The sequence below is a fragment of the Syngnathoides biaculeatus genome, chromosome 1 (assembly GCF_019802595.1).
Source record: "Syngnathoides biaculeatus isolate LvHL_M chromosome 1, ASM1980259v1, whole genome shotgun sequence".
NCBI lineage: Eukaryota > Metazoa > Chordata > Actinopteri > Syngnathiformes > Syngnathidae > Syngnathoides > Syngnathoides biaculeatus.
Window position 1 is genome coordinate 3,241,742 of NC_084640.1, and position 15,040 is coordinate 3,256,781.

Sequence of the window (15,040 nt, forward strand, 5' to 3'; positions counted from 1 at the left end):
TTCCTTCCCACACTTACCATTGCTCTGGATTGTTGACCCCAAGTATTTGACGTCATCCACCCTCACTATCGTTTCTCCTTGGGGCCTCATTCTTCCCCTTCCACCTCTCTCATTCACACACATATTCTGTTTTATTTCAGCTGCTCCCTGGTTTTACTGCATATCACAATATCATCTGCAAATGTAATGGTGTGATGTCGTGTGCTATAATAGGAACGGGACGTGGAAGCGCACTTTTATTTTGAAAGCCAGCACTTTCTCTGTCATTTATTCTTTTTTGTTCTTTTCAACGTTATTAATATTATAAGGAATTGTGTGTTTAAAATTTTTTATTGTAGGGGGGGAAATGCCGTTGAATTGTTAGGGGAAGATCTGAGAACCACAGGAATTAGGCTGCGTGTTTTATTCTGAAGCCAGAATTATCGTGTGGCGGGAGGGATGACTTCCTCTTTTTTGTGAGACTTCTGAGTGTAAGGTATGCATTTTCTTCTACTCCACATATATTCATTGTTTTGTTGTAGAATGTGAATATAAGCAATCAGTTTAAGGTTTACCCCACCTCCTGCCCTTTGACAGTTGGGATAGGTTCCAGTACTCCCTGCGACCCTTGTGAGGATAAGCAGCTAAGAAAATGGATGGCTGTGTGGATGTGAATATTAGTTAGTTTAAAACGTTTGCAAAGCGGGTGTCGTCACAGAGGTGCAGTGTTGAATGTTTTTAATTAATTTCAAGCATAAACTTGTTAGTTGGAGGAGGAGTGGGGAGGTTGCCATGTGTGCGTTAATGAGGACTATGTGTTTGTGCGGTGTGAATGAGTTTAGCAGAACCCGCGTGGTGACCGTGTTCTTGATGTTGCAGAGTTTTGAGGGTATTTGTGAAGCGAAATCTGTGAACATTCGTGAATGTGTCTCTTTTATAATACAGAGAGAGGATTAAACTAGGTTGAGACCAGCCAATGTGTGTGTCTTTTCATTCATCATCCAAAAAAATACCCAACGCAGAGTTAGACCCACTACACGAACATTGTTGTCCAAGGGGATTCCAGTCTAACCTCATCTGTCAGCCTATCCATTACCATAGCAACCAGGAAGGGCCTCAGAGCTTATCCCTGATGCAGTCCCACCTCCACCTTAAATTCTTTTGTCAAAACCTACAGCACACCTCACCACTGTTCTGCAGCCCTGTACTATGTCCTGTAGTATTCTAACATATTTGTCCACCACAGCAGACCTACGCATGCAGTACCACAGGTCCGCTCTTGGTACTCTGTCATAGGCTTTCTCAAGATCCACAAAGACATAATGTAGCTCCTTCTGATCTTCTCCAGACTTTTCCATTCACATCCTCAAGGCAGATAATACATTTGCGGGACTCTTTCTAAAGCAAAGCAAAGCAAATTTATTTGTATTGTGCATTTCATACACGAGGTAACTCAATGTGCTTTACATGATTAAAGGCATTTGAAAACAAAGACATAAAACATTTAAAACGGCATAAAAACAATAAAAATGACAGACAAAAGATTTTAAAAAAGAATTAAAACCGCATACAGTTTAAGTAATATGATCAACAAGTGGATATATTCTAAAAAGCATGAGAAAAAAATAAAAGTTTTCAACCTGGATTTAAAAACATTCACACTCGGGGCTGACTTCACCTCTGTTGGCAACTTATTCCATTTCTGTGCGGCATAATAGCTAAATGCTGCTTCACCATGTTTGCTTTGGACTCTGCGCTCCACTATTAAGTCAGTCGATCTCAGAGCTCTACTGGGTTTTTATTTTGTAACCATTTCTTTCATGTATTCAAAACCTAAACCATTTAGTGATTTATAGACAAGTAGCAGAACTTTAAAATCTATTCTAAAGCTGACTGGAAGTCAGTGCAAGGACTTTTGGATTGGAGTTACACTACATGCTCTGGCCGCTTTGTTTTGGTCAGAACGCGAGCTGCAGCATTCTGAATGAGCTGCGGCTGTTTAATACTCTTTTTAGGAGTCCAATCAGAAGACCATTACAGTAGTCAAGTCTACTTGAGATAAAAGCATGGATGAGCTTTTCCTGGTCTGCTTTACACATACAAGACTTCACTCTAGATATGTTCTTTAGATGGTAGTAGGCAGTTTTTGTGATTGATTTGATATGATTGTTGAAAGTCTGGTCGGAATCGATCAGAACACCAAGGTTTTGGACTTGGTCTTTGGTTTTTAACGATAGAGAGTCCAGGTGTTTAATAACAGCAATTCTCTTTTCTTTATTGGTGAAAACAATTGTCTCAGTTTTGTTGTGATTTAGTTGAAGAAAATTTTGGCTGATCCAGTTATTTATCTGATTTAGACAGTGGGACAATACCTCAATTGAACTGTTGTCATCTGGAGACACTCCTAAATATAACTGTGTGTCATCAACAAAGCTATTGTAGTCAAAACTAAAGCTTTGAAGAATTTGACCCAAGGGTAGCATATACAGGCTGAACAGGAGATGTCCAAGAACTGACCCTTGAGGGACCCCGTAAGTCATTGCCATTTGTTGAGACCGAGTCATGAAACCAAACTGTTGCTAACATATACTTACTGTACTTCTGTCCTGAGTCTAGCCTCCACTACACTTTCCCATAATTTTATCGTGTGCCTCATCAACTTCATTCCCCCTTAAGAATAAAGTTAATGAAGTAAATCACCACTGGACAGAATAAAGTTTAATGGTAGACTGGATGTTTGCTGATCAAGTAGTCAAAATAGACAACACAGAATGTGACTGCATGAAAATAAAATCTTTGGATGTTCTTTTCAAAATAGCAATCAGGAGTTGGATGAGAATTAGTTACATTCAAATGTTCATCCTTCAGCATTTGTGAGAACTTTTTTTCTAAAGCCCTTTTCCGTTCTAGTAAGAAGAACAAGAACTATGGCACTGATGAACAGTTTCGGTGAGAAGTAATTTGACCTAAACCCTATTTAAAATATAAACAAATACAATTTTGACTATGAGCAACTCTTTCCTGATCTGTGTATGAACGAAAACGGGGCCGGGCGTTGTTAACCCAGGCCACGACCGGTTCAGTGTGGTATTCTTTAGATGAACCCTCATATTTGTTTGGCACAGTTTTACGCCAGATGTCCTTCCTGATGCAACCCTCTGCTTTCATTCGGGCTTGGGACCAGCCTCCAGATTGGACTGGCTTGCCATTCACCACATAACTGTGAAGCTCATGTCTTCCTGTATTTGCTCTGATGAAGTTCACCCAAATCGCATTAAATTAAAATTGAAAATCACTATAACCTAAGACAGTTTTTACACGTGACCAGAGTTTTATCATCAACAAAAATAGAGCCCTTGCTGTCCATTTTCTTTGAACAAAACTTTTTGGCAGAATTGTACCATTTTATATCATACTCTGTTTGTTTTTTTAAAGCAGAATAACATCTTCTTGGGGAAATGCACTGGAAAGTAAGGAAAAAATTTCATGCCCTCATAATTGGACTCAACTTTGGATGATAATTATAAGTTGTCAGTCAAAGTTTTGTGTTCATCAGTCACAGTTTTCGTCAGTGCTGATACAGAAAGGACAACTGAAAGATATCAAAGGAGCTCAAGGGTTGATCATGTAAAAACAAGGAAGTCCACACACATGTGCTGGGCTCTCAAGAGGCCTCCACATCAGAACCACCAACGATGCAGACTATCTGTTCTATTGACTTCCTCCTCATAACCTTACCATTCTGATTGCTCTGTATGTGTCACGACCCATCGGAACGGAAGTTGGACCCAAATGCAGGAGTCGGGAGACGCAGGTGTAATTCGGGAAAAACGTTTATTATTCCAAGGTCAAGGATTGGGCAGGCAGTCAGGTGCAGCAGCGGTAGTCGGACGTCGGGTGTAGAGAGCAGGTAAGCGGGCAGGAAGGAGTCGGTACACAGGAGAACGATCAAAGCAGGGAGGAGTATCAAGGGAGTCAGGCTTACGGGGTCGGTCAGAGAACGGGCGGTGGTCGGTACACACGGGTTGTCGATCAGAGATACGGGAGTGCAGGAACGGGGCATGAGTTGCGACGATCTGGCGCCGGACCAGTCGTCCCCATGGTCCTATATACACCGGGGCCAATCAGCCAGGATGAGGTGCAGGTGTGCACCTCCCAATCAGCGCGGCCACCCACACAGCCAGGGCTGGACCGGCAGGACCATGACAGTATGTAATATTACGGCACTTTGTGGACAATTTTATGATAGTTTGCAAACCATCCAGTTTGTGAAAATATCTGTTTTGTGCTTTATTTGCGGCATGGTGGAACATTTTAATGCACTTTAAAGTTCAACTATTATGGAGAGTCTCTATGTGGAAGTGCACTATGGATGCACTGTACCAACTGACAACAGTTAAAACCAATTTTAACTGTTAAAAATACTTGAATTAAAGCTTGTAGTCAGCAGCACAGTGACTCAGCTGATAAAGCGTTGGCCTCACAGTTCTGAGGACCTGGGTTCGATCCCGGCTCTGTCCGTGTGGCGTTTGCATGTTCTCCCTGTGATTGCGTGGGTTTTCTCCGGGCACTCCAGCTTCCTCCCACATCCCGTAAACATGCTAAATTAATTAATTGGATATTCTAAATTGTCCCAAGATGTGATTGTGGGTGAACCTGTTTCTCTCTATGTGCCCTGCGATTGGCTGGTAACCAGTTCAGGGTGTACCCCGTCTCCTGCCCGTTGACAGCTGGGATAGGCCCAGCACTCTCCGCGACCCCCCTGGGGATAAGCGGCAAAGAAAATGGATGGAAAGGTTGTAGTATGACTAACACTCATGGTATGAGGCCCAATAAATCCATCCATCCATCCATCCATCCATCCATTTTCTTTGCCGCTTATCGTCACAAAGATTGTGGTGGTCCTGTAGCCTATCCCAGCTGTCAACGGGCAGGAGGGTACAGGGTACACCCTGAACTGGTTGCCAGCCAATTGCAGGGCACATAAAGACAAACAGCCGCACTCACAATCACACCTTATGGCAATTTAGAGTGTCCAATTAATGTTGCATGTTTTGGGTGTGGGGGAAACCAGAGTGCGCAGAGAAAACCCACGCAGGCACGGGGAGAACATGCAAATTCTACACAGGGATGGCTGGGATTGAACCTGGGTCCTCACAACTGTGAGGCCAACGCTTTCCAGCTGCTCCACCGTACCGCCCTACCCATTTCTTTATTTAAATTATTAAAATTGGTAAATAATTTGCCCGACACTGGTCAAAAGTGTGCTTACATATTACTTGCAATGCAATTTTTTAGCAAGTTCATTTTACGAGTGATCCCTGTGAATTATTCTGATCGAATTACAACAATTGTTATTAAATGTGATAGAGTTTAACCAAGACAACGGCATGATAATTAATTAAGATACTTATTCACTCCAGTAAAATCAGAGAAACGTGTTCTGTTTTAATTTCTTTAATTATTAAACTAACATTGGCTTCGTAGTTATCAACTTTATGACGTTTTTCATGATCATGCCACTACTTTCATTGTCGTATTTTTATAAAGAGAACAAAAAGCTGTAGGTGAAACCAAGATGGATTTTGAAATTTAAAATTATTTTTGGAGGATGTGGCTGTGATGGTATTTGCCAAGTACAAAAGTTAATTTTAGCTGCAATATTGGATGTGTCAAGCGGGGCACCTAATTAAGAGGACCGAGGGTCACTATGGCAACAATAAAGACACCGTCATCTTCTTTATTAGCCAACATAACTTTTAAGGTGTGTAGAAATGTGTAATTTTACTATTTTTATTGTTGTGTTACTGATGCTTGCATTTTTTTCTGTATCAGGCCTTTATGTCATCTGAATCAAATGTGCTGGAGGTCAAAAGGCTCTTTGACAGCTGACTCGGGAGCTAGCGCCCAGGTCAGGCCACAGCTGGTCCATCAGGACATAGGCCAGAGCAGAGTGAGTGGCCGGTAGCTTTCTGTTTAAATGAATATCAATCAGGGGCCACCACCCCTCTGATAAACGCTGGGCTATGATTGGTCTAGAGGAGACCAACCTGCCATCAGCCGGTGAAAGGCGCTGTGTCATTCTCAGTTCGGCGGCAACAATGACGCCGAATAGCTAATGAGCCCTGATCAAGGCTGAGGTGTCATCCTCCCACTATTCGCAGAGTGGTTTTGGACATGACCAGCAGCCTTCAGCAGCCCTGTCACTAGACAAACAATTCAAATAAAGGAATAGAAATGCAACAGTGAAAGGAAAAATAGATTTTTAGCTTACCAACCAAAGAATACATAGTATAGGCAGAAGAGGACACATTTTCATTTGGATTACTTTTTTTCCATTGTTTTGATTTGAGTTTTGAGAACAAGAAGCTTTTACATCATAGTGACTGGAGTGAAGAAAAGCACAATGAAACCAAGAATATTGCTCAGCAGCCTAACAGCTTTGTTATGTCTGAGTAAGTAGAATTAATGTTTTTATAGTCTTAAACTATCTCTTTGGTGGAACATTTAGAATAGGAACTGAGATTATCCTTGATGCACTCACTTGAATCTCTATGTGTGCTTTTATCAATGGTCTATGTTAATGTCAAATTGTTTTCGTTTGCTTTGCAAGTCACACTTGTGCATTTTATTATCATTTGCCAATACAGATATTAGTGTAGAAAAATACTGACATATCAATTCGTTTCATTATGAATGTCTTGCGGATATCAGTATCTCCTTGAGTATAAATATACTTTTACTGATCTCTAACAGTACAGGTACCCCTTCAGACTGGAAGACATAGATTAGAACTTAAACATGAGTTGAAATTGACTTTGGAGGCCTTGAATGGGCCCTAGAACCAGTGATCAAAAAGTAAATTGGAAAGTTACATTTGACAAAAGATAGTTAATTCATTCCTGTTAATCATTATTATGAACACAGTGATATTGGTTGGGCATAATTTTAAAAAGTAAGTCATGTCTGATTTTTCTAGGTTGCATTAAAAAGGAGTTAAGTCTCCATATCATTAAGAACTGGAGGTGTTCAACTGAACTTAACTTATTGAATTCAACAAAACATTTTGAGTGCAACTAAAATAAGTTTGTGTAGAATCTGGAGGGCTCAGCTGGAACTGTGGTCACAATTATCTATGTATGTTACATAGGTAAATATACATTAAACATACATTAAAGTTGATGGATTTTCTCAAGTAAAAGCCCGGTATATACAAACCAACTGCAACCTTTTGACCACTTACAAGAGCTGTTTTATTCAAAAAGATCTTGTCCATTTTAGACAATCACAAGGCTAAAGAAAAAAAAAACATGTTTATGATTGTGTTTGGAGTTTGCTGTACTGTACAGCTACATCATACCTAAACCTAATACAATTACAGGACGACCACAAATACATCTCCTGTTGTTAAACAGATGCAAGATGTCAAATAAATGAAATAATATTTCACACTTGACAGCTACAGATGGCTAGTCATACAGTTTCATGTGGTATAACAGTAGTATTACAGATGCTTAGTGTGAAGGAAGTCTCCAGCAGTGAGATCCCATGACGTTGCAGGCCACTTCCAAAAACACCTCATAGTCTTATCTAGCAAGGCCCATTAGTTTGTTTGGCAGGTGTTCACTGAAAAATGTCCTGACATTGAGATGCCAGTTTGGCAGTGCACCATTTTGCTGAAATGTAACCGCTATCGGCAGCAAGTTGTGGAAACATCCACTTTATTAGCATTTTGAGGTAAATTTGATCAGTAACTGTTCTGCCCTCAAAGAAGAAGAGGCTTAAAAATGTATGAAGGGATCAAGGGCAATAAGACTCAAAGTAAAATAAAAGCTCATGGTTAGGGAACCTACTGGATAGACAATAACCTTACTAATGTAATAGAGTATAGTTTAGATTTGGTTAGAGTTTAGATTTTCACCCCGAAAGGGGTTGCGTCAGGAAGGGACTCCGGCGTAAAAACTGTGCCAAACAAATATGAGGGTTCACCTGAGATGTCACGCTGTGGCGACCTCTAACAGGACAAGCTGAAAGAAACTTCCTTACTAGTATAGTTTAGATTTGGACCTGACTGATTAATCATCTATCTAAAATAATGACGCAATATTGGCCTTTCTCCTTTTTTTAAACTCGTTATTACATTACAATTTAAGACAAAGAATGAGATTTTTAAAAATGGCAAGCAAGCGGCTTTGTATTTTTTTTTTTGGCTGTGGGGCATATTTTTGTTCTGTTGTAAAGTTAAAGAAATACTAAAGTACAAGGAATGGTATTTCCAAACACAAAATTTAATAACATAAGAGTCCAAGGTATGATTCCCATTCTAAAGGATGCTGAGGTTGTCTTGATTTTGTTGTTTCCAAGCACAGTCACCCAAACCTCCTCAAAAACACAATAGATTTGCATCACTGATGTGGAGGGGGCCTGTGGAGGGGGCCTGTGCAGACGACGTGGGAGGCTCTGTCTTTTAGCTCAGACCACAATAAAGGGGTTCAAGTCAATAACCTTTGACATGTGTAGTAGGGAGTAGGACTGTGTGTTGTCCTGGCCAGTGGTGCAGCCTGTGTTAGCGGGGTGGTGGTGGGGGGGTGGGTCACCGTGGTCACAATAGGCTGCCCTTTTTCTTCTGTTTTAGCTGACCTGACCATCACAGCCTCATCTCCATAAGACTAGCTCAGATTGAGATCTTATTAAACATATGACTGTGAAGATAATCTGCCTAAAGCTTTTTTGGCCGTGTCGCCACTCCACTTTCTCCTCTCCGATCCTCACACGGGGTCTACTCGTTCAGACGAACAGAAACACCCCATGATTTAATCCACAGCAGGGACACAATGTCACGACATAAAGCTCTAAATCCAAACGTCTCTATCTGCAAATGATTGTGCTCATGAATTGAACCAAGTTAAGCCATCAGATTTTTAATGTGAATTTCTTCTTTGGCTTCACATCGTAACTGTATAAGGCCTCAACTCATACTCTTCTTTGTTAACTTTGTTTGTTTTGTTGTTTGTTAACACTTAATTAATTAAAACTGGTAGTCCCACAAGGAGCCCTACTCTCCATCACAAGAGATTACTCCCTCGGGGTTTTTTGGTGATTGGCTGCTTGTTTTTGAGGTAGGCATTTATTGAAATGTAGTTGGGGTGGACCAGTAAGCAAGGCCTATAGGAAGTTGGGCTGAAAGCTGATCCTCAACTAACATAGAAAGTAGGTGCTTTTTTTTATCAATCTCATCTGGGTGTCAGGTTTCAAGACGCTAACAGTAAATTTTAAAGTGTCAATAAATGACTTTTTTTTTGGATAATGAACTTGGTCTCCACCCAAAAGGTTATGAATGGTGTGATGGATTTCATGGCCATTCATCTATCCACTTCCTTTTCCAAGTGTTCCCCACACTACAACAGAATTATAAAGGAAGATGTCATGGACAGTATGAAAGAACTTTAGAGGATCTGATTCAGTAAAAATCCCAATGCTGCCTTGCAGAATTGTGACAATAAATCCAAGAAAAAGTCACATCTGAAAGTTTGATCCCAGGCTTTGAGTTTTGTATTCACAATTTGGAAAGGTGAGTTTAAACCAATACAGTCTATCCAAAAGTTGACCATCAAGTGTCTGAAAAGAGAAAAACATTGTCCACTTGTGAGCATGCTGGGAATATCATCAGGTCTTTTTTTTTCCTATTGAGAGGTGTGGACATATGTGTGAAGTCGATGGGCAGAAGTCAGCCAAACAATAGCAGAAGAGGGCTCAGGGGGTACTTCTGGCTGGACACATACAGTGCCTCCCCCATTCTATACATCTATCCTTCTGAGTTCTGACTATCTCATGACCCCTTGAGTGGCTTGGGGTTACAGACACAGGGTGCAGTGTGGGGGTTGTTGGACAAACCCCTCCTGTCATAAAATGGCATTATTTGTCCTTCTTTAATATTAAACATGGACCAGTCTCAATGCCGTGCACGTGCACAATGCGCACTTTGCTTGATTTGGCGCTTCAATCCAAAAAGAAAACAACTTAACTATCAATGCTATTCTGCAAAGGTACAAATCTCAAATTGGAGAAGCAAATCCCAGCAGTCAACTAACTTGGTCCTTCTTGATAAACAATATAATCTTAATGTGACAGTCGAAGCAAATCCTCCATGAACGACAAATATCTGTGGCCAAAGTATTTTGTTGAGTGGCGAACATGACTCATTAAACTGTACTTTAAATATGCTGATCTGAATTTATCAGAACTGTGAATGGACAATACATTATGTAATTGTCTTGACCAGGTTTCTTATTAGCGGTAGAAGATGGATGGATGTTCCTTATTATGAATGATGATGATGAAATTTTGGGTGATGCAATCGCACTGTACTACACCGGAGCTGATGAGAGTGCTAATAATTAATTTAGCCATACGCAAGAGGAGCAAAATAATCGACATAACATTTGTATGAAGCAGTCCAGTTGTGCACTATTGCAAACTATAACAACAACAGTGAGAACATTATTAAATTACAACCAATGTCGTGGAGCTGCACCATCATCATCACCATAATTGTGAATGTGCTTTACGTTTATGATCACTGTAGTAGTTATTTCATTACCACTATTATTTTTTGTTTGAACTATTGATATATATGGGTACAGATTAAATGTACAAACAGGAAATTTCTCCTCTGGGTGAGTAGTGTTGGTTAAAATTTCTTTTCAAAGAATCCTTGCAAATCCTAAAGTTCTTGTTGATGTACATATCACTCATAAACTGCACCGAAAATCACAGTAGGCCCTATAAACCTCCCAGATTGCAGCACCATGTGTTCGATAACCCCCAAAATGCAATGCATGTCACCCCTTGGGAGCCCTGAATTTAATTACCATCACAGAGGGATGGGAAGATCAGCTGGGTGGGGCATTTGGGGCTACATCAGATCATTCGAGGACAGCTGACTGGTAGACCTGCAATCCTGCTACATCTGCTCTGTGGGAGATTTCTCATTAGAAAGAGGGGGCAGACGCTTATGTCGTGATGTGACACATTAGTCAAAGCGATGGTGCAAATCTCAAGGAGGAAGGCAAGGTGAATGTTGAACCTTTGGGGAAGCTCCATGTTTCTGTAAGCACCCAACTAGTTTCTAAAATTGTTTAAAAATGCATTTCCAACCAAGAAATGCACCCCTTTGCTTGCATAAATGCTCAAAGTCTCCTGCGTATGCCCATTTTTCATGTCCTCACATACATTTTCAGTTCCATGTAGGTCTGGGCTCTGGCAGGCCTTCCCAAAACTTTTGGTATTAACCAAATTCACATTCTTTTGTTGGTTTGAATCGATGGCTGTCTCTTTTTTTTTTAATCGTGAAAAACATGGTCGTTGGAAGATGTGTAGTGTGCATTCATCAGACTTTCATATGTTAGTATCATTAAATAATTGCCTTTTTTTCCCTTGAACCCTTGTTTGTTGTTACCAGACCATAAAAAGTAACTGCAATAGCTTATACCTTTTCAGTGTTGTGTTGAAAAGAAATGAAAAAACATTTGCACCTACGAGAATGTTTTCCCCATGAACTACCAGACGTCTGAGTCAAGTTCAGCTGTGAGCTGCTTTTGTCTTGGTTGTGAGAACAAATTCCGTATAGGTGACAGTGAAAGTTTTTTTTTTTTTTTTTGGGCGGGGCGGTCCATTTGGCAGGACAGATTCAAGGCTTCGTCATGACATTGATCGGGAATTGTGCAGGTTCAAGTGCAGACAGCAATTGTTCCAGTTTGGCAGCTGGGAAGGAGACGGCGGTCGTTCTAAGGCCTTCACGGTGTTTTGCATATGAGGTCATTAACACGTTAAGGCTGGGAGAAAATGGAGAAGACTAGTTGGTGTTGCCAAGGTCACGGAGGAGAGGGCACATGGGTGCGACAGAGGAGATCTGGTGGCATGGGAAAGTCACCTCTGAGATGGATCTGAAAGAATGGAGAGGGTTGGGAGGGGTGGGGGGTATGCATAAGAAGGGGCAGATGGTGCCCTTTGGGTGCACGGTGGTTGACGGAGTTTTACAGAGGTTACTGGGGGCTGGGTGCAAATAACCATAGTCACAACGCCATTGTGGCAGTAGGCCCCTTGTTGTATAGAGATTCTCTTAAACTTGACCCCTGCAAGTCATGCCAGTGTTCTCCTCTTTAGTTTTATGGTATTGTCGTTGCCCTTTCGGCATGGATAGGTCACTGGCATTCTTCTTCTATTGTCATTCGCCTTCATAAAAGTGATAGATGCAGCAAATCATTGATCAGTGACCACTACAGTTCTTTGGGGTATCTCTTTTATGTTGTCCTCAGTATAACCATTAAAGTCCTGCACTTTTAATTGGTTTCCTCCATAAACCCCATATGGATTTTGGAACTCTGTATACTGTCACTATTTAACTTTTTTCCAAAGACAAAGGCCAAAAAGAAACGATTTTAGCAGGTTTGCCTTCAAATCATTATGTCATCAACCCTGAGTGATGCTCATTATTGCAGTATGCACAGGAAGTCCGTTAATCTGTTTTATGGGCTCAGCAACATCATAATCCACATTCCAGATATTAACTGAGACTGAGATATTGCAGATATGTGGCATCAATATTTTCAAATAATGGACTGTTTATCTGGCTAACTGGTAATAAAGCATTTGTGCATAAAGCACTTAAACAACAACACTGATGAATGGTGAGTGAGCCTTCATCTGAATCAACGAAACATTAGTAGCGTTGCATAAATCCGATTACATTCAGAAAGTGGAATTTTGCTGGGTTTTTTTAGTAATGGGTCTCTGGCTCCCCTTCTCTTTCCCAGGCGTCTGCTTGGCCTCAGAGCTATCATTTCTACAGGAGCCCCGAGATGTTATTGCAGTGAGGGATCGCCCGCTCATGTTGGACTGCAGCGTGCAGGGCGAGGAGCCCATCCGGATTACATGGCGTAAAAATGGGCTGCCTTTGACCGCCAATCCTCGGGTTCAGGTGATGGAAAATGGCACACTGTTGATCCGCAGTTTTCAGAAACGCAAAGAAGGCACTGATGCTGACATGGGAGAGTACGACTGCGCCGCTCAAAATCGCTATGGCATGCTGGTCAGCCGCAAGGCCAAAGTCCTGTTGGCATGTAAGTGATAAGATCTCTAATCAAACTAGACCACATATTGGAGAAGGAACCATACAAATTGCCAAAAAACACGTATTTAATGGAGACTCTAAATTGCCTGTAGGTATGTTTGTGAGTGCAACTGTTGTCTGTCTACATGTGTACATGCCCTGCGATTGGCTGGCAACCATTTCAGGCTGTACCCTACCTCCAGCCCAATGACAGTATTATACTACTTAATACTGTATTTAGCTGGAGAGCATTGGCCTCACAGTTCTGGGGACCCGGGTTCAATCCCAGCCCTCCCTGTGTGGAGTTTGCATGTTTTCCCCGTGCCTGTGTGGATTTTCTCCGGGGACTCCGGTTTCCTCCCACATCCCAAAAACATGCAACCTTAATTGGACACTAAATTGCCCCGGCGGCACAGTGGATCAGCTGGTAAAGCTTTGGCCTCACAGTTCTGAGGTCCCAGGTTCAATCCCGGACCTGCCTGTGTGGAGTTTGCATGTTCTCCCCATGCGTGCATGAGTTATCTCCGGGCACTTCGGTTTCCTCCCACATTATAAAACATGCAACATTAATTGGACACTCCAAATAGCCCCTAGCTGTGATTGTGAGTGTGGCTGTTTGTCTCTACGTGCCCTGTGATTGGCTGGCAACCAGTTCAGGGTGTACCCTACCTCCTGCCCGTTGACAGCTGGGATAGGGTCCAGCACTCCTGTGACCCTTGTGAGGATAAATGGCTAAGAAAATGGATGAATGGATGAATACTGTTTAAATGTGCATCATGTGATTTGTGTATGTATGATGTTGGGTGCCCGGGCATTTCATTTAAAGGTAAAGGAGGTAAATTTGTAATTAATGATATGTCCTGTAGCCTTTTCACATTAATACCAATGCTTGAACAATTGGCTCCAAAACTCTAAAAATGACCGGCCCACAGAAAAGTCAACACATGTCATCAAAACATTCATAAGTGGTTGTTCTAAATATTGAAGACCTCGACAACATATTTGCTAGCCCAAACGCCCCTCTGACTCTTTAGAGAAGGAAAACACATTTTCATTCCGGGTAGAACTCATAAAAATTTTACAGTATAGTTCCTTTACTGAATACAAACACGATTCAACCTTGTCTTCCCTGCCCCCATTTCACCACCACTTGGGTGACACCAATAAAAACGGGGGCTTATGGGCAATCTAGGAGAGTTATAGTTATCTCGTCTTATCTCAATGCAATGAGTTTCCATGGTGATTTCTAATTTGCTGCAGCCCTTGTTTAAGCTCGTATCGATTATAGCCATCAAGTCATAGGAAATCTTTTATGGGAGTTGAGAAAGTGGAAACACAATTTTGGGAACTATAGACTGCAGCTACTACTGAACGAAAACAGATGACATTCCCGCCATTTTTTTTCAAGGTTGACACAAATTGTTACCAAGATATCATAGCAGTTCCATACCTAGATTCAATGGTTGCAAAATGAAAGTTTTCCCCCATTTACAGTATTGTCTGTGATCTCCTCTCTTAGCACTTCCTAAATTCCACACCCACCCGATGTCCATGGCAGTAAATGAAGGTGGAGTGGCACGCTTCCAGTGTCAGATCAATGGAATACCTGAGGCCAACATCACCTGGGAGAAAGACAGGGTGCCCCTTAGCACCACTGACCACAGGTACAGTAATCAGTATAGGATGTGTATCAATTGGTGTATTTGTCCATATTTAGTCACATTAATTATAGAATTTCACTTGACTGCTCGGATTTTTTAAGCAGTTTGTGCATTGATATGGTAAAAAAAATGCTGTCATAAAATTAGTCACACTGTACAGTTGGTCTATTATTACAAACAAATCTGTTATTCACTTCTACGGAACATTAAAATGCAACCATATTAGTGACCATATGTTCAGTTAAAGCATTATTGTTAAGCATAAATATTGTTGTTCTTTATTTAAAGA

The 15,040-nt window shown here is 41.2% G+C and overlaps 2 protein-coding genes across 5 annotated transcripts in view; one reads left to right on the plus strand and one right to left on the minus strand.

Moving 5' to 3' along the window:
- The window catches only part of LOC133504638 (protein 4.1-like), a 215,013-nt gene that overhangs the window by 160,067 nt on the left and 39,906 nt on the right, over positions 1–15,040 (minus strand). The window lies entirely within an intron of this gene.
- si:ch211-57n23.4 (immunoglobulin superfamily DCC subclass member 3) overlaps positions 1–15,040 on the plus strand; it is an 82,233-nt gene that overhangs the window by 44,755 nt on the left and 22,438 nt on the right. For 3 of the 4 annotated variants that reach the window (XM_061828396.1, XM_061828468.1, XM_061828604.1), the window contains exons 1-3: positions 6,105–6,434; positions 12,795–13,100; positions 14,610–14,754. In XM_061828396.1, coding sequence (XP_061684380.1) covers positions 6,386–6,434; positions 12,795–13,100; positions 14,610–14,754 — 500 coding nt within the window. In that variant the 5' untranslated portion in view covers positions 6,105–6,385. Of the gene's footprint in view, positions 1–6,104; positions 6,435–12,794; positions 13,101–14,609; positions 14,755–15,040 lie in introns of those variants that run through there. The other variant, XM_061828553.1, reaches the window with a different exon arrangement.